At 57.9% G+C, this 18,580-nt stretch overlaps 1 protein-coding gene across 1 annotated transcript in view; it reads right to left on the reverse strand.

Annotated features, from left to right (window-relative positions):
- Nucleotides 1-1,025: 1,025 nt before the first annotated feature.
- LCMT1 (leucine carboxyl methyltransferase 1) overlaps nucleotides 1,026-18,580 on the reverse strand; it is a 17,913-nt gene continuing 358 nt past the window's right edge. The window contains exons 2-12 of the mRNA XM_025047277.1: nucleotides 18,511-18,578; nucleotides 14,562-14,653; nucleotides 12,834-12,955; nucleotides 11,505-11,581; nucleotides 10,029-10,090; nucleotides 8,655-8,757; nucleotides 6,171-6,291; nucleotides 3,996-4,097; nucleotides 3,180-3,271; nucleotides 2,740-2,837; nucleotides 1,026-1,242 (exon numbers count right to left, since the gene is read on the reverse strand). Of these exons, the coding sequence (XP_024903045.1) occupies nucleotides 1,220-1,242; nucleotides 2,740-2,837; nucleotides 3,180-3,271; nucleotides 3,996-4,097; nucleotides 6,171-6,291; nucleotides 8,655-8,757; nucleotides 10,029-10,090; nucleotides 11,505-11,581; nucleotides 12,834-12,955; nucleotides 14,562-14,653; nucleotides 18,511-18,578 (960 nt within the window). The 3' untranslated portion in view covers nucleotides 1,026-1,219. The remainder of the gene's footprint in view (nucleotides 1,243-2,739; nucleotides 2,838-3,179; nucleotides 3,272-3,995; nucleotides 4,098-6,170; nucleotides 6,292-8,654; nucleotides 8,758-10,028; nucleotides 10,091-11,504; nucleotides 11,582-12,833; nucleotides 12,956-14,561; nucleotides 14,654-18,510; nucleotides 18,579-18,580) is intronic.

An 18,580-nucleotide genomic window follows, 5' to 3' on the forward strand; every position in this document is an offset into this window, starting at 1 on the left:
AGGTCGCACCCAGGGGTGGGCAGCTTTCTGGGCTGGGGCGGGAACGGAAGACCGATGACATCGGTGGGGGCAGAACCCCAAGAGCAATGGGGTGGGCTGGATGGGAACAGAGCACGAGGTCCCGGGCTCAGCCGAGTGTGCGGTGTGGTCAGGAGCTGGCTCGTCACGTGAGGAGCAGCGCTGGAACCACCCGGTCGAGGAGCAGGTGTAAGATGGGAAGGGTCACAGGTCACACCGGCACAGCTCTGGCTCCGTGTGTCAGGCAGTCCCCGTGCCCGCAACAGCGAGAGGCCGGCCTCGTCCTCACCGTCCCACCATGCAGAGGGGGAAGCCAAGCCCCAGGGGAGGGGGGTGCTCACGACCACTGGCCTGTGAGGAGTGGGGGAGCTCGCCCTAGTCTGCGTCTTTCTCACTCTCCAGACTCGGGGCTACGTCGTCTTAGTCTGGGGATAAATACAAACGATGACACTCAGGCCCGGAGCACGGAGCAGCAGGCAGGACGCCGAGGCGCGTGTGCGGGGCGGGCCAGTCACCTGAGGCGGCTCCGTCAGTGCGATGCCCCGGAGTCGGCTGTCACACACCCACAGAGGCCTGAGCTCTGCCCGGCACCTAGAGCCTCGATCCACCGCCGACTCACTTCCTGCCCCTGGTACGGGCCCTCACGGTCGCCCGGGCCCACCTCCCGTCCAGGACCACACTTGCAAAGCCCTTTCGCCACATAAGGTAACACGTTCACTGGTTCGGGGCCCGGGGTCACTTCAGGGGCCATCATTCAGCCTGCCACAGCGACCGAGGAAGGACTCAGGCAGAGACGAGCTCTGGCCTCTGGGGGCCCAGGGCCGAGGGACAAGGTGCAACATCACGTGCTGCCAACGAGCACAGAGTAAATCCCAAACGGATGCACGGGCACGGCTGCGCGGGGCTTGCGGGCGGCGAGCCAGAGTGACAGCAGGGGTCGGGACCTTTGGCTTCTGCTCAGAGGGGACTGCAGCCCGCCCAGGAGAGCAAAGGACAGGCACACAGGGTAACTGCCAACTGAGGTTTATTTAAAGGACAGGTCAACAGGAGCGGGAAGTGCCGCGGCAGCCCCGGCCGCAGGCTCCGAGTTGGGGTGGGCTTGACCGGCAGACGAGGCCCGGGCTGCGCCCAGGAGGCTGGCATTGCGTGTCGGCTCCGGGCAGCTGGTAGCTCGGGTTCTGGTACCACGGGCCTGGGCAGGTTAGCAAGTGATGTCCTTCAAACCTGAGGAGTGAGCAGAGACGCTGTGAAGGGACCCCGGGAGCAGAGCGGAGACACGGGTGGGGGGCGGGAGCGGGGCCAGACCCCAGGTCCACAGCGGCGGCTCCGGGCCCCCGAGCCCTGTGGCCATCACCCTGCTTCGTGAGGCGGGAGTGCACAAGCCAGCAGCGCTTCGACAAGCTGGCGGGTGGCCGCTGAGGACGAGCGTGCATCGTGGGCGTGCATGAGCCCTCTGCTGTCCCGACCCGTCCCCGCTGCAGCCCGTCCTGCAGAGCTGAGCCCAGCAGGCGCGGACCTCGTCCTCCAGCACACGGGGGCTGAGGCCAGGGCCGGGCGGAGGCGGGGCACAAGCAGCCCCTTTCGTGATAGCGGTCAAGGTGCCACTGCTCCACAGAGACCACACGACTCGCTGGTGTCTCACACCACCCGCCTTCCCAGAGGTCCAGGAAGGGGAAGTGAACCCAGACATGGGCTCGTGACAATTTTCACAAAGCCACCGAAGCTACGCCCAGAGTCTTCAGCAGCAAGGGGAAATGTGCGTGTCATGACGTTAACTCGAAAAGATCAGGAATCAAAGCTACACGGTGTGTAGATTCCTCTCTATTAAAAACAGAGCAAGCGCCAGAAAGAGTTGGGGGGTGGGGGGCTGTAAGAAGGGGCCTGAGTGGCAGGCACTGGTCGCTGTTTGTTTCTTTGCCACACTTTTTAGAAGTTTCCAAAGTCTGTACTAAAAACTATATTGTTTTTAAAACAATATAAAAACACAATAATGATTGGTTTTAAATCAGAAACAAACTGAAAAGGCTTTTGTGGGCCCAAGTGCACAGCTGAGTAAACGTCTACAGCTGCGGATAAGCCTCGGGGTGATCGACAGTCCTGTGCCAGCCGCTGTCGTCTGGTCAGTGCCAGCAACCCGTCTAAGGCGTCCGCCACTCGGGCACCTGCGGGGCAGCTAGGACATCGAGGCCAGAACCGAGATCTGAACTGGTCTTGGCCGGGTGGAGGGGCACCCAGGCGTCACCCATGGGAGCAGGGGCAGCATGGGGCAGGTGAAGGAGGGACTGGGTCGAGACCGAGGCCATAGGGAGGAGGGACTAGGCCCCGTGGCTGTCCCTGTGGTCCGACTCTGCTGGGCTGGGAAACTCGGCCCTGGTCACAGAAATAAGACTGGGCCATGTGGCCCATGGCCGCGTGGGTCTGTGAAGCGAGGACCTGGCTGTTGACCTTCTGGGGGACCCGCGGATGAGCCGGCGAAGCCGACAGGCCCGGCCACTTTATTGCCACGCTAACTGCCGATGGGGGCGGGGGCCGGCGGACCCGTAAAGGGCCGCTGGGTGACGGTCCTGCACACGGCTGGCCGGCGTCCCCGCTCCCGGAGCAAACGCTCAGGGCACGCGTTCACGGCCCACGTGCACGGCCACGGCCCGGGGCTCCTGGTCGTGCGCCGCGCTCTTGGCAGAGAGGCCCCGGTTGGGGCAGAAAGGAAGGAACGGCCGGTACCGAGCTGGCTTCCGCCTTTGGTCGCCCAGCAGAGGCAGTAGTGCTGCATGAGCTGCTCCAGGAGCTCCAGTTCGTCCAGGAACTCGAGGGACTCTATCCTGCGGGGACAGCGCGGACAGAAGCACGAAGGCACAGTCAGGGACGGAGGCCGCCCACCGGTGCAGGCAGGTGACGGGCGCACGGCGTTCACGGCAGCGAAGCCGAGCGGCAAACTAGGGAAACGCCTGCAGCGCGGGTACCGGAGGGAAGCCGCCCCCGCCCCCGAAAGAGCCGCGCCGCCTCCGTCACGACAGCTTCGAAAACGCCTGCCAAAGCTGGCGCGGGCGGGGGCTGGCTGAAAGGTGATCGGGAGGCGCAGGGACCAGCTTCCAGCCACGACGCAGGGAGGGACGGGGGAAAACAGCCGCGAACACCGTCACGGCCGGCCTCGCCCGCCGTACCTGCTGACCTCCGTCCGCGGCAGCCGGCTGTACAGCTCCATCATGTTCACGGCCGACACGGTCTCCCACCCGTTGGACAGGAGCCGTTGCTTCTACATCGAACAGAGCAGACCAGCAGAGCTGCCGGGCCCGCGCCCCAGGGCTGCCCCCCGCATGCGGGGCTCTGCCGCGGCGCCCGCCCCCCACTCCCAACGCTCCGCCCCAACGCGGCCGTGACCTGCGGAGATGGGGGCGCGGTGGGCGGTCCCTTCAGCCAAAAATCGACATTTTTAAAAGAGTGAGTACAATGACCGATTCCAAGAGACTTAGGGTCCCGTCAGCCAAAGTGCGGGCATATTGGGTCCCGATTCAAATACCCCGACTACGAGCATTTTAACAAGTGGGGAAACTGGACGCGAACGGGCACTGCGAAGGCAGCGCGGCCGACCTGTAAGCCGTGACCACGGCGCCACCACTGTCCCGGGGGGGGGCGGCAGGCCTACTGCCGGGACAGTCGCAGCGAAGCATTTATGGGGCGGACGATGTCTTGTCACTTGCCTTAAAACATTCCCACAACGCCCACAGAACACGGGGCGGAGGCCCAACAACACAACATTCACCAGGGGCGGCTCCTGAAGCGGGGCGAGGGCCGGCTGTTCACCCACGACCCCCTCGACCGCTCTGCTGCCTGAAAACCCGCAGAGGCGGAGCCGGCACATGGGGCGTGGGACCCGCGCATGTTCCAGGAGCCCGTGCGGATGGCCCGTGACAGCCCTCCGGAGGGCCGACGCCCTTGGCTGGCTGGCCGAGGGCACGCGAAGATGTCCCGCCGCTGACCTGCGACTCCAGGGACTTGCAAATCTCCACCCCGGCCAGGTCGCACTGCCGCCTCCGCAGGTTCTCCACCATGATCTGCCCAAACCGGTCTTCCATGTTCACCTGCGAAGCGGGGAGAGGCGGGCGCTGCCTCTTAGACACGCGGAGTCAAATGGTGCCCGGTGCCAGCCGGTCAGGCCGACGTCTGTGGCCGCCCAGTGCAGGTGGCGGAGCCGTGCGGGAGGCCCGCGGCCAGCGTCGCCGCTGCAGACGGGCCTGCAGGAGCGCGGTGGCGTGGCCGCTTCCTGCGGCGCCGTGCACGGAAGTAGGATCTGGGAAGAACTTAAACACCCATCATCTGGGGTGAAATAAATTCTGGCAGGTTTTGTACGATGAAATACTACGAGCCATGAAAACGGGAAAGGAAGACACAGACACAGATAGATGCAGGTACGGAAAGAGCTCTCAGGTCTAAGAACTCTTGAAAAAACACACAACGATGAGAACCATATTCTCCCATCTGCCTTTACGCGTGCACGGAAAACTCTGGAACCTGCAGTGGTGCTCGCCAGGTCAGAGGGCTGAGCTCTGGGGTGGGACGTACTCTTCCTTGTCTACCCTTTTGTACTGTTCGATTTTTTAAAAATTTCTGTATCTGATACTACTCGTAAATAAAAACTACCTTAAAAAACCATAATCCATTTATATGCACAAACACCACAAAACATGTCACGTACACTGTTGTAGCAGAGGCACACTGTTACTTTGTCATATACGAAGTCTCGAAAATCCATCACTAACAATATGTAAAATACTGTGACCTCCCAGAGGTCACGTGACAATGACAGCACCACTGGTGTCTCCTTTGGTGGCCGCGGCAGGCTCGTGTGGAGGGCGGAGGGGGAGTGAGCACGCTCTCCAGCGTTCTGTCGCCTGAGCTGGAGTCCCAGCCTGACACTTCACGCCTGACACCGGGCGCGCCGGCCACCCTGCACTTCGGTCCCCTGACCCGTGAGACCGCGACAGCACGAGGACTGCCTGGTGGCACGTGGCGATGACCGGGCGCGTGGGGCTCACAGCACGGTGCCTGTCGCAGTAAGCAGGCTGAGAAGTCCCTGTCACCCCTGTCACCGTCCTGTGGACCTGTCGTTTTAAACTACTAACCAGGAGCGGCATGAAGCGTGTGAGCGATGACGTAACCAAACGCTGCTGACGTCATCTGCCAGGACACTGTGCAATGAAGTGTTTAGCACTCACAAAATGAGGTTGGTGGCTGGGGTCTGAACAGGTTAGGGACAGCTGTGGACAGGTTAGACACTGGCACATTCCCAGACCTGCTCCGAGTGACAGGGTCTCTGGTCAGAGCTCACCTAACCTGCCACCTCCACTGCTGGGCAGAATGCAGGAGAGAAGCGGGGTGCACCCCTGGGCGAGTGGCAACAGAAGGTGGGTTCACCTGCCCAGGTGCAGCATCCCGCAGGCAGACAGGTTCCCAGGAGTTAGTCACATCACAGAGAACAGAGCAAGGGGGCCTGCCGCTATGTGTCCGCTCGCCAGGACTGAGCACCGGGTCTGAGGACTGTCCCCAGAGAGGGGAGGGAGCCGCCAACCAACCCAGAGCCACCCACACAGGGACCTGGGCTGGTGGGGCGGGGTTGCGGTCAGGGGACCGAAGTCTAGCCCTAATCTGCCTGCAATTATGCAGCCTTGGGTGAGGCCCTGCATCGCTCTCATCGACAATAAAACTTAAAAATAAAATGAGATGGAATATAAAACCCATAAAACTAAAGTGAAACGAACAATAAAAACAGCCTCCACGTGTTCAGTGCTTAACCTGTGCCCACCACGAGCTGCCATGATGGCCCAGAGGGGCGGGTGATCTTCTCCCCTCAAACACAAAGAGCTGGGGCTCCGAGCAACCCCAAAACAGCCAAAACTCCTCCATCAAGGGCTACAGCTCAATGTGAGACACGAGAACTCAAAAACTGGAATAAGGGCCAAGGCCGAAGTTCCAAACACTGGCTAAAAGTTTACAGGACATCAAGAAGCCAGGAGTAGGGGGCCTGCTGGCCTCGACTGGAAAAGGGGACATGTGGCCGGAGGCAGAAGGAAAGCATGTGGGAGCACGTGCCGCGGGTGCTCAGGGGGACAGCCACCCAGGTCCCATGCCGAGTCCAGCGCCTCTGCCTCCGTTACCTGTTCGTAGTTCACAAACATGGCCGTCACAAAACTGCTGGCTGCCCACTTGATCAGGTTTGCAGACTGCTCCGGAGTCATGTAGACCAGCACACATTCAGTCACCAGGAGTGTTGGCAACCTGGAGGGGACAGGGAAAGGCACGGAGACACTGTCAGCGGACCGCTCTCACTGCGGGATGGGCGGCAGGTCCGCCCGGGAGAGCCCGGGGCAAGCACACCGCCCGTCGGCGCCCGTGACGCTCGTTGACGCCCACAGCGGTATGCGTGCAAAAGTGAGCGGTGAGCGATGGTTTGCTCGTGAAAACGTGCGAAGTGGCTACACCTTCTCCCCGCCCGGCACCCACACGGTGGCAATCCGAACCCACAGGCTCTGCCACTCAGGAGCTGTAGTCACCTCCCATCTCCTGGAGTCGGGGCAGTTGTCGACCACGGGGACAGTGGCGAGCGTGATGTGAGGAGGCTTACCCACCACCTGCATGCTAGCGCGGGCTCTCCTGCTGCGCTTGCTGTCAGGGGGAGCCAGGGAGGAGGCAGCCCCACGGACCTGCAGCTGTCCACACACGCGCACATGCACGCACATGTACACACGTACACACACATGCACGCACGCGCGAACCCCAGGCGATTCACCTAAGCTGGCCCCTGCAGAACTGCACTGCTAAGCCCTGCCCAAACTGCCACCCAGAATCCTGAGCAGCTCAACTGACTTGTTTTAAAGTGCTGCGTCTGGAAGGGTCTGTCACACGACCAGCCAGCTGATACGATGCAGGGATACTGCCATTCACGTAGCGAAACCTAACTCTACGAGCAGAAGCTTTACCACCGAGAACTGAGAGCTACGTGAGTGAACAACGTGTCTTCAAGCACTCGCGTTCCTAATTAGCACGCGTCCTGGCTCACTCCCAAAGCACCGAACAATCACGAAACAGGACAAGCAACGAATCCTCAAGAAGCACCCAAAAGCCTTAACTTCTTAAAAAAGCTCAAAGAGATTTTTTAAAAAACAAAGCAACAAAAATCCACACCTATCAAATAACTAACATGGAACCCAGGACAAGGGTCCAAGACTCTGCCAGGGCTCCAGGCTGACCAGTGTCAGCGGTGACCAACCCACCAGCGGTGACTCATGATGCACCCCGGACCCGGTGGTGTCCTGGACGTCCAGGCCCCCCGTCTGCTGAAGGAACACACTGTGCCCTTCCATCTGCGGCCGCATGAAGGGCCCCAAAGGAGAAAGAGGCGTGACTGCTCCTCACAGGGCTCTGCACACTCAGGGAGACAGACCCCGAAAACAGAGCTGAGCAGCAGCACGGGGCCAGAGGGCAGCCCGGCCTATGGGCGGTGGGCGCGAAAACCCTGACAAACGATGACCGGGCTGACGATTCTCGGCTGAACACGTATGCGAGATCATACGTGAAACGCGCACTAGACAGACCAAGCGTGCGCCCCGCTCCCTGCCCTCCTCGCCCGAAGCTCTGTCCGTGTGCTCCGCCCTCGCCCCAGAGCCAGCCACCCCCGGGCCAAGCTCCACAGCCCCCTTTCCAGCGGCGGGCCCCTCGCTGCTCTTTAACCACTGCCGACTCTCTGCCTCAGAACCTTCTTTAAAACCACACGTCTTCACCTACAGCAGCCTAGGACCCGTCTTTACCTCCCACTGACCCTTTAAGCCCAGTCTACGGCCAGCATCACTGTGAAGCCACACGCCTCCCCTCCACCCCCGCTCTCCGAGTCTGGTGCGAGGCCTTCTGGTCCGCGTAGGGTCACCCGTGCTGCACACGTGCCCCCACGAAAGCACTCTGGGGCTTTGGGCTCACGCGTTTGGCACCACACTATGCTTTCCACTCCACAGACGTTTTGAGCGGCCTGTGAGCTGACCTAGGTGCCGCGTTTCACGTTATTCATCCGCTCTCCTCCCGAAACCATTTGGGTTGTCCCAACTTTCTGCCACAGAGAACAGTGGCTGCAGTGGACACCCTCCTCGTGCGCGCGGGCAGGGGACGCATGTGACGCACACACCTGCGATCTCTCTGGGTACTCCCGGACGGCTCCTGCCTCGGCCGTGCCATTCACCTCCGCCAGTGGCGCCTAACCATGCCTGTCCCCCGTACCCTCGCCGACACGTGACGGTACAGGGAAACGGAGCTCCGCCTGGTCACCACCACGGGCCAGCGCCCTCCCACGGTATCCATCTTCTTCTCGGAGCTGCCTGGTCATCTGTCCTCTGCCCATTTTTCTATGGGATTTTTTTTCTGTTACAGTAGCTATGCACATAATTCTCTTCTCTCGAACTCTGTTTCTATTACACCCCCGTATTCCACATAAGCAACACGATGATTCAGATGTAAAATCAGTGCTTCTAAAAAATTTCAGAAAATTACTCTAAGTAGCAACGAAACGATAAAAACTGCAGAAATGGGACCTGGGGATCATCGCGCATCGGCATGAAACCACAGTGTGTAACGGGTTAGGAAAAAAATCTCACTGTGTATTCATGTTACATTTCTTTAGTTTCTCTTCCAGTTCAGGTATATCTCGAAGGTCGGCTCCAATAATGGCGTATCTCTTTGAATCCAACAAGTGTCCATCTGCAAATATAAGGAAAGATTATTTTAACAGGCATTAATCAAGAAGGGATTTTAATTTCAATGGATGTGGTTTCTTCAACATTAAAATTATTGTTTTTCTCCATTATGAAAATCCACGCTCAATATTTTAAAAATTCAGATAAGAGAAGGATGAAAATTAACTACAATCACACCTTCCAAAAACAGCTATTAGTGTTTTACTGTGTAACATTCCAGCATTTTTTCCTATGTGCTCACACTCATACACAAACACATCCCTTCTCTCTTTAACACACACACACACACACACACACACATACACACACACACACACGCACTGCCCCTGCTGAAGACTTTTGAAGAATTAAAAGGGGGCCATCCAACGACTGTCGGGAAAACTGCTTCTCCTACATAACGAGAACTTGCAATGCCGTGACAGCACTTCACTGAGCAGAAGACTCGTCTGACTTATCCAGGCCCTCTCTACCAGACGCGTGGTATTTCTGGGAGTCCTGTCTCGGGCACTGTGGTCAGCGTCCCTGCATCCTCGTCACGAGGCACCGTGGAATTGTTTCTCTGACGTGTGAGAGCAACCTGGGCAGAACCCCAGACGCCTTCCCCCCGAGTACATCCGACCCGGATGGCTAACGAGCCCTAGAACTTCCCAGTCAGACGCAGGCTGAGAGCGATGGAGGAGTCCGAAGGACGTTTGTCTTAACTTGAGGAAAGTGTTGCTGGAAACATCCGTAATTAAACGGGGGGAACTGAGTGCTGGCGGGGAGGAAGGGGCATAAGCGGTGGGAGCACCCAGTGTGGGACAGCGGGGAGAGGTGGGAACACGCTGGGGACGCATGGCCCCTTCAAATGAGGCGGCCGCCGCTCAGGCACTGCCACGCAGCAGTAACGGCCTCGGCTGCCAGATCTGATCTTTCCAAGGAAAGCAGGACATCATGATTTTCACAAAAAAGCTATTTTTGAAATGTTGGCAACTAATTTAAATGAAAAAAGGACTTAAGATTGGGGACCTATGACCAGGTCAGAAGAGCCATACAAAATCCGTTCCGTTCCCAATTCCTTCCTGGTAACCGTGAGGGAAGTGTAACTGGGTCAGAGGCAGACACCATGGGACATGGGCACAGGTGTGTGTACCGTACGAATGTGCACGCGCACACGCACACACACGCATGCACACGCACACGCATGCACACACGCACATACGCCATCTTTCAAAAGCAAGGGGGGAGCGAAACGCGCTGCCGTGTCCGCGTGCCACCCGGGCCCCGGGTACTTGCCCATCTGCAGGGTGTCCTCGCAGTGCAGCTCTAAGATGGGCTGCGACAGTGGCGGCTTCAACCTGTGGGAAGGTGGGAGGAGCAGCAGGCAGGGTCAGGCGGCCCCTGCTACGAACGCCGACACCCGCTGTGAGAGTGGCAGGTGCTCCCTGCTCCCGTGGGGCCCGTTCCACACTGCTTGACCCGAGGCACAGACAGAACACTTCAGGGGACACGGTCTTGGGTGAGGCCAGCCAAGCGTCACAGTCCGACTTTGGTGTCAATCATGAACTGACCTAAACCCACGGGACTGGGAAACGGCTAAAGGCGGGCTGGGGCTCCTGCTGGTCCCCGTGTTTGTCAGCCATCTCCGACCCTCGCCTCTTCCCAAACAGAACTTTAAAGACAGCTACTGTTCATCACAGGCGACTACACAATGCACTCTCACTCAGACCTCGAGTTCAGTGACATCCACTGATCAAGAATGTGCAGAACACCAGAAATCAGAGAGCCGAATTTTCAGGGCCCTGATGCTGTGCACAGATGCCAGGCGTCCCCACCCCGGGCGTCCCCACCCCGGGAGCCCGTCGCCAGCCGGAGCCGAGCGCTGCCTTGCTCTCCCCCCACAGTTCCAGCAAGATCGGCCACTCTGCCTTCCCAGAACATCGGGCCGCCATGCGCCATCCAAAAACCACATCTAGTACAAAATGTAATTTTACATATGGAAAAGGTAAAGAACTTATTTTCATAAGGTAAAGCAAAAAATAATAAAGCTCAAAAAATACTTCCACTTTGCGAGGATTAGACATCTCTAAAAAAAAGTTTAAACTTTCATGTTTATTAAAAATATTTCAACATAAGAACTAGAATTTTATCTCAATGCCTGATTTGAACAAGAGGGAGGGAGCATAAGTTAGACCTCAGAAACCTTGACCTTGAGCTTGAAGTCAGCAGAGCTCTCAGCTCCACCCCGTCCTAGCTGGGTGACCTTAGGTAAATTAAACTTTGAGCCTCATTCGCCTCATCTGTCAAAGGTGGGGACAATAGCGCTGAGCTCATGAGCCTGCCCGAGGCCTGCAGGACACAATCGGAGGGAGGCACTTGGGAGGCTGCTGGGTGCCGAGCAGGTCTCGGCAGAGATGAGCGAGCCACGCCGGCTCCCTGAAGCCTGGGACGGCCCCTACCAAGCCTCACGTGGGATAACTGACCAACCGCTCACTCAGAAGCCATTTGCTGAGCATCTGTTCTGGACCAGGGCCCTTTCTGTGCCCTGGGGACAAAGAAGGGGACAAACTTCCTAAGAAATCCGGTTATGGAACGACCGCTCCCTTGAGCACTGCGGTAAAGGTGTTTCTCATTCCGAAGACTGGCGACACACTGGAAGGGGGGGCCCAGGGAAGCAGGGTCCAGGACGAGGCCCTTAGCATCCACGCTGCTGCCTGCAGGGAGCTGGCTATGTGTCCCGCCAGGCTCCTGCTCGCGGCCGCAGCCACTTACTTGATGGTGTGCAGCTTTCTGGTGACTATCATTGGAAAGTCGACTTCAAAATATTTGCTTGGGAGAAGGTCTTGATCCTGGGAAAGGACACATAAGCCTTGCAGTTACTCACTCAAGCACGCTCGCTGACCGCCTCCACGCGCCGGCCTGAGGCCGGGAAGGGCACGGGCCCTAAAGGGCTTCCGGCGGGAGCGACAGACTCAGCACTCACTTTCCAGATGAGTCTGGTCTCGGCACAAAGACCGGGTGGGGGACAGGTAAGCAGCCATTGCAGCCGTCCAGGGGGCGTAAAGGGCTGGGAGGAAGTGGGGTGGTCACGGGTGCTTCACAAGTCGCACAGAATAGCAATTTTCAAAAAGCAGCGCGGGGCCTAGCGCACAGTCAGGAAATCATGTGGCGGGTTTTGCCCAGCAGTTTGGGGATGAAACAGACTAAAACAGCGAAGAGCCGAAAGCTTCACGTCATGAGGGCGCGTGCCGTTTCGCGATTCGTGTTTTTTCCACGATCATGGAGCACAGTGGGTGGTAAAGAACAGGCAGTCTGGGCTCAGGGCCCAGCTCTGCCCCGTTGGCTGAGGCCTCGGGACAGTCGCTCGACTCCTGGGCCAGGGGCTCCTGCCCTGGGAAGCGGAGAAGAGGCCGCACCTCGCGGGGCTGCGGATGCACGGGAAAATGCACACACGCTGTCAGCGTTTACAACCAGGCGCGTGGAGGCGCGTCCCCCTCGGAGCAACGTGCGCTCCCTGCAGTGGCTGCAGCAAGGACACAGCACCCTGCGTCCCCTCGCCTGTCCTGGTTCAGTTGGTGGCCACCCTGCCACTGACGGGCCGGTCCCCTCCCCGTGGGTGTGGCTGTACCTTCCCCTGAGCTCTAGCAGAGCTGCCATGGGATCGAGTCAGAGGACAGCTACGCAAGGGCTCGGTGTCACACGACCGTCACCCCTGGCCGTGCAAACCTCCAGATCATCCAGGACACCGCTCGCCGACAGGCGAATCTTAGTTAGCGTCCCCCATCAGACGCACGTGCTCTGCCTCAGCGGGTCCGCCAGGAGGGGTTTGGCCCCGACGTGTCTCCACGCAGGCGGAGGGAAAGGCACGCACGGGTTTTATTAAACCCTGTTTGTAGCGGCAAAGGTGGGAAATGATGCACACAGCCCCCCGGGCCCCGGTGCGAGGCAGTGTGGGGCTGGCCAGCAGCCAGGGACAGGGCTGGGAGGGCGGCTGCCACTGTGTCCCTTTTCACACATTTAAAATATTTTTGAACCAGGTGAACATCTTCAAAGCATTAAATGTGAACAGTTGAGGAAACAGGAGAGTGAATCTGAACTTACCTTTAATATCCAGAAGGTGGTGTCCATCCCAGCCCCGAGGTTTATGATCTGGCAGTGGCATTCTGTTTTCCGCAAAAATGCCTTTATAAGCTGACCGATGCCGTAGACTCGAGCAAAATAACCTAAGAAAGAGACAGCGAAACGAGCTGTCACTCAGTGAGGACAGAAATGACCCCTGCAAGGCCTGGGGCACCAGAAGACGGAGCGCCCCGCCCCCTTCAAGGTCAGCGGCGTATGGCACACCTGCAGGAGGAACAGCACCTTCAGATGCTTTTTTTTTAAATCCCTTTGAACCAAATCACAACCTAGTGACTGGTGGAATTATCTAAGAGAACTGAAGCGTCCTATAACTTTACTTATGAAAGATGTGTTCTGCATCAAAACAGCTGATCTAAATGCTCCCCTGGGAAACGACCTCTTGGAGTTTGACCACCAGACCTTTCTCAAGGCCAGAGAGAAAGCCGCTCAGCACTCTCAGCAGTCGGGTGAAACTCAAAACTGCGAAATCCGACGGGAGAGACTATTTTTAGGCTGGGAAATCGGGCAGATGGATGTCAAAGCTGAAGCCGCATTTCTCACCTGGCTCCTCCCACCTCCACCTGCCCAGGGGACCCTGTGCCTTGGAGGGTGGGGAGGACACAGCCAAGGGCTGCGATAAGACGACCCTGAAGCTCTGGAGACAGAGACGGGAGGTGGGGGCAGGGAGCGAGCGGCCCTCTGCTCGCTTGAGCCCTGCTTGCTCAAAGCATGGCTGTTTTAGGAACCAAATTCGAGCAGCATTTAGAAACTTCTTTTGCAACTTGCCAGGAATTTTCTGTCTGTTGACTCTACTCATAAGTAATTTTGGCTTGTATTTTGTATGTCTTTTTCATTTATTTTCCAAGCAAACCATTCTTATCGTATTTCATAGAAATGCCCACAATGGATTGGGTATAGGGAAAAAAATCTTTACAGCATGGTGTTTGGGGAGCACTCTCCTGGTGGGCTGCAGGTCCCCAGTCTGGGGATTCGGCCCCAGGGAGAGGATGAAGGCAGGCAGGAGGGCCGACATCTGCCCGGGCCCCGGGAAGGCCAGCGCGGCCGTCCCTGCCTCTGGAGCGGCCCTTAGGAAAGCTGCCTGCCAGCCGGGCCTTGCCCGGTCTCACCGACGTTTGGTTTCACTCTCGCGCAAATACCACGTCCTTACTCTCCGGAACCCTCGCTTTAAAAGTCCCCTGTGCATCTTAGGGAACCTAATCTCTAGGATCTGACCTTTAGGGCCAAGACGCCCCACTCGCACGGGAACGACTGCCCTTTGGTCGGTTTCCTGAGCTGGCTGAGACTGAGTCAGGCCAGACTCAAGTCCCCTGACTCCCTGCTGGAAATGAGCTCTGCGGAGTCCTGCAGTGTCGCTAACAACTTAGTAAGGCACCAAAAAGTGATCTCTTCTGCCAACGGACAGTTCATAGTAAAAATATATAAGTGGCTTTTAAACATATGGAAATGATCTTCTACCTTACTGTAAACAAAAGGAATGAAAGATAAGGTTACCCTAAGATACCAGTTTTCAAGTATTAGGTTAGCAAAGACGAAAAAGCTGCGTGACACACGGCGGGGGCGGACGCGGACGCGGGGAGAGAGCACACGCGGCTGCGGAGTGTGCACACTGGACGCTCTTGTTAGGAACGAAGCCCTGAAGCTTCCGGCCTCTCGGCTGACGAGCGGTGCTGGGGAGGGAGAGTCACTCGCCTCTGTTAATCTCAGGGGCCTTCCTCTCTTTAGAGAGCCTCACGAAATGCTGGATGTAGGGGTCGTCCCAGTAGCCGATGCTCACCGCAAACCTGGAAGGGAAGAAAGAGAGGGCAGGTGAGCAGAGGCCAGCAGTTCCGGCCAAGGTCCATGGCCACGTCCCCGAGAACCAGGTCAAGGATCCGGAGGAGACGTGCCGGCCTCCGAAGGCCAGCGAGGGCACACCCAGCGCCCCCGCACGGCGAAGCCGGATCCGCGCCCGCCTCGCGTGTGCTCACTGCTCACCATGCCTTCTGCAGCGCCCACCTGTCACCTGTCTGTCCTCACGCCACCGATCCCTCCCTTTCCCAGAACCCGACCCAGCAAACGACCTCACCCCATACTTCATTTAGTCACCCGGCAAACTCACTGGCCCAAACTTTTCGTGCCCAGAGGAAAGGAAATTCTGAAATATTTAGCAAACATCACTAACAGTGACCTGGGCACTTCTCCCGAGTTTGTGCTGGGTGCCGGTCACTTCACAAACCTCATGGTGGTCACAAGGTCACGGAGGGGAAGCCAGGAACAAATAAACAAAACCACAACCTGGAAGCCACTCTGGGAGCCTACACTCCCTCTGCCCGGTCTACATGGCAAGGAGTCCGGCTTCTGTGTCTGAGCTGGGGGCTGAAGCCTGGGTGACCACTGAAGTCTTCCGGGTGGAACCAGCCCTAGGGCCACTGAGAAGGCGAGGGAGGAGCTGGTCCCTAAGGCCACGCCAGGCCACCGCAGGCCTGGGGCCTGCTCTAGCTCTCAGCGGACATTCGGTGAGATGCTAGTGTCTTCTCCTTCGAACCAACTTGAGCAAGGCTTCTGTCACTTGCAGCCTACGGCGTCCTCACTCATACCCTGGTAATACACGCACGACACATCACGTTGCTGATAAGTGAGCTGAAAAGCAAGGTGTGCATGTGTGTCGTGTGTCCAGGTCAGTTCTGAGCACCCAGAAGCAGATGCTGCCTGTCTTTTCTTCGGGTCTGCCGACAAGGCTCACGGCAGCCCTGGCTGCAGTCAGTGCGGGTTCTGAAGAGATGTCCCGTCTCGTGCATCCTGCCCACACAACCACAGATGCGGGTCTGGGGCGCACACGCTCAGCCGCTCAACACGGAAACACACACGCTCGCGCCAAGAGCGCCGTCTGCTGCGAGTCCAGACTGCCGCGTTTCACAGGAGCGAACTTGCCGGCGGTCCAAACAGGCTTACAGACACCGACCCGCTGGTCTCGTTAAGTCGATTTCATAGTTTGCGAACCTGCGTTTAAAAAATGATGCCGAATAGAGAACCATAGACAAGAGCGGCATGGAAGGCTGTTCTGTGGAGTGTGTTTCCAGCAAGCGCTGTGAGGCTGCGGGGCCATCTAGTGCCACCTAGTGGTAACAGCCGCACCAGCCTCGAAGGACGACCGGCAGGCGGGTGACTTTTTTTGAGAACGTTCTTCAGAGTTTAAGGGTTGGAAGGGGCCTTAGAAATGGTCTCCTGAACCCCAACACCGATGCAAGAAGCTCTTCGGCGGTACAGAGCCACTGCTGGGCTCCCCACAAAGGCGGCGCCCACCCTGCTGCCCCACACGGAGGCGGGTGGGCTCCCGGCCCACGGGCTCCCGGCGAGGCCAGCTCTAGCCTGGTGGCAAACACGGAGCGGTGTCTACTCCTCTCAGCTCTGACCATCCGTCGCTCTGCCCCTACTCCAGCCAAGCAGCATTTACTGAGATGCCGCTCAGGGCCAGGGGACCGGGGACCGAGCGGCGAACAAAACGGAGAAGGGACAGAGGCAAAGACGAGTGGCAGATGATGATGAGCAAAGGGCATGAGCAACGCGGAGGACGAAGGGGTCGACCTGAGGGAAGGTGAGAGGGAAGGCCTCTCCGACGGGTGGCCCGCTGTGCCCTAGAGTGTGCCGACAGGATGCTCCCGTGTGACAGAGGACTCGCAGTGTCCGTCCCAGCAGTGGACAGTGGGCGGGTGCTGGAAAGCGAGGCAGGCTCAGGCCACACAGGCCTGGCAGAGGGCTGGGACTGGCCTCGACAGCATGTGGACAGCGTCAGTGACGCGTGGCATAAAAACATGGCAGATGCATCAGGAGTGGACACAGGCACGTCCGGTCCCTGGTTCCCACCAGTCCTGCTTCCCAGCATTTCTGACCGTCTCGCCGGTCCTCAGACCTAGATGACTGCCAGTGGTTTCCAGGCCTCTCAGAGTGACAAGATAAGTTTCCGGCACACTGGTGGGAGGAGCCAGGGAGGGAATAGGACGGGGCGCTGCCCTTGGGAGTCTGGAGGGAGGGCGTGGTGTCTCAGGCCACCGAGGGGAGGGCAGCGTAGCAAGCTACGGCATCCACGCACTGTACGAGCCAGTCATGGAACAGAGAAACGCGGAGAACTGGCCATGGCGACGTGTTCAAGAACAATGCTAGGAGGGACAGGTCAGGCCAAAGCAGCCCGGGCCCCGCCCAGGAAACCCTGCTCCCCTGGGCCTAGAGGCGACCCGGCCCCGGGTTTCAGAAAGCCCACAGGCCACGCTCCTGTGCTCCTCAGGCTGGGGACTGCTGCCCCCGATCCTCTGCTGCTCTGAACCCCAACTTTCCCTGCAGACAAGGGGGCACTGAGAACAAGCAGAGAGGAGCTGAAACTATGAAACGGACAGTCGAGGACAGTCACGCTCCCGTTTACTGCTTCTCTGCACTTTTCTCTCTCTGAACCATTTTATAGCTAATTTAAGCAAGCAAGTTTGAAAAAAAGTTACAGTAAGTATTAAGCAAACCGGTATCATCGATATTCAGTAATCCTAACCCTAATGTGCTACGGAAAAGTATCTTATGTCCCACTGAAAAGTTTGACGGCAAATATGAGAAATATCATTTCCAATTCAACAGTGCTACAGATGTGGTCGATGGCGACTGGAAGCTGGAGAAGAAATAAAGTTGGGTGTCATTCATTCAAGTTCACAAATCTCCTCGGGGACTGCTCACAAACCCTTCATTCTTATGTATTTATCCACGTATTTAATCCACCAGCCCTGACGCATCCTGCATGCCAGACGCTGCCCTACGTGCTCTACCAATATTAAATGTCATTTGATCTTTACGATCGCCTATGAAGTGGGCATTATTATCACCCTCACATGACAGATCAGGAAACCGAGGCACAGACCGGGTTAGTCAGTTGCTCAAGTCTACACGGCTAGCAAGTGGCAGAGCTCAGAGCAGTGTGGCAGTCTGGCCCCCGAGTCCACGTTCCAAACCACTAGGCTTACTCTCCAAGAACCTACGAAAAGTGCAAGCCTTAATCTCACACTTCCGTGCTCCCACCTCACAGTCCCTACGTGGTCCCAGCTCCCTGCGCACTGCTTCCGGCCGCTCACGGTCTGTACTACTCCCTGGCTCTGCCTGAACACTCTCCTACAGCTCTTCCTTCTTTCAGCCTTTTGTTCTCAGCGTTAAGATCACTGCCTAAAATACAGACTCCAAGAGCACACCGCATTTCTCAGCGCTCAACACAAAACTATAATTATGTATCCATGGGCAATCCCGGTCCCTTCCGACTACGACTACGCTGTATGGCAGGGACCCCGGGTGCCGTCTTCAACATGTGTTGCCGAAAACTGAGTCCCCAGCACCCGGCACAAAGTAAGCTCTCAGTAATTGTTGCTGACTGAATGAATGGGCCGGCACACTCGAGCCTGGCTGGGGCTTTGTTTTCCGTGCTTCCGGGTGGGTGGAACGTACTTGTGATGACAACGCCCCCCACTACACCTGTAGTAGTGAGGATTCCCGGAGCATACAAGTTACAGCTCTGGGAAGTACTGGCTCTGCACGCAAATATGATGTAGGCCTGAACAGGTCATCTCCCCCGCGACTGGCCCGAGTTTCAGCGGCACAACGGGGTCCACGACGACCCCCGCTGGGACGGGACCTGGAAAGGAGGGAGAAGCCGCGCTTCTCCGGACGCGTCAAGGCTGTCGTCACGCCGCGCTGCACGTCGG

Source organism: Pteropus alecto, unplaced genomic scaffold, assembly GCF_000325575.1.
Source record: "Pteropus alecto unplaced genomic scaffold, ASM32557v1 scaffold15, whole genome shotgun sequence".
In the NCBI taxonomy this organism is placed as follows: Eukaryota; Metazoa; Chordata; class Mammalia; order Chiroptera; family Pteropodidae; genus Pteropus; species Pteropus alecto.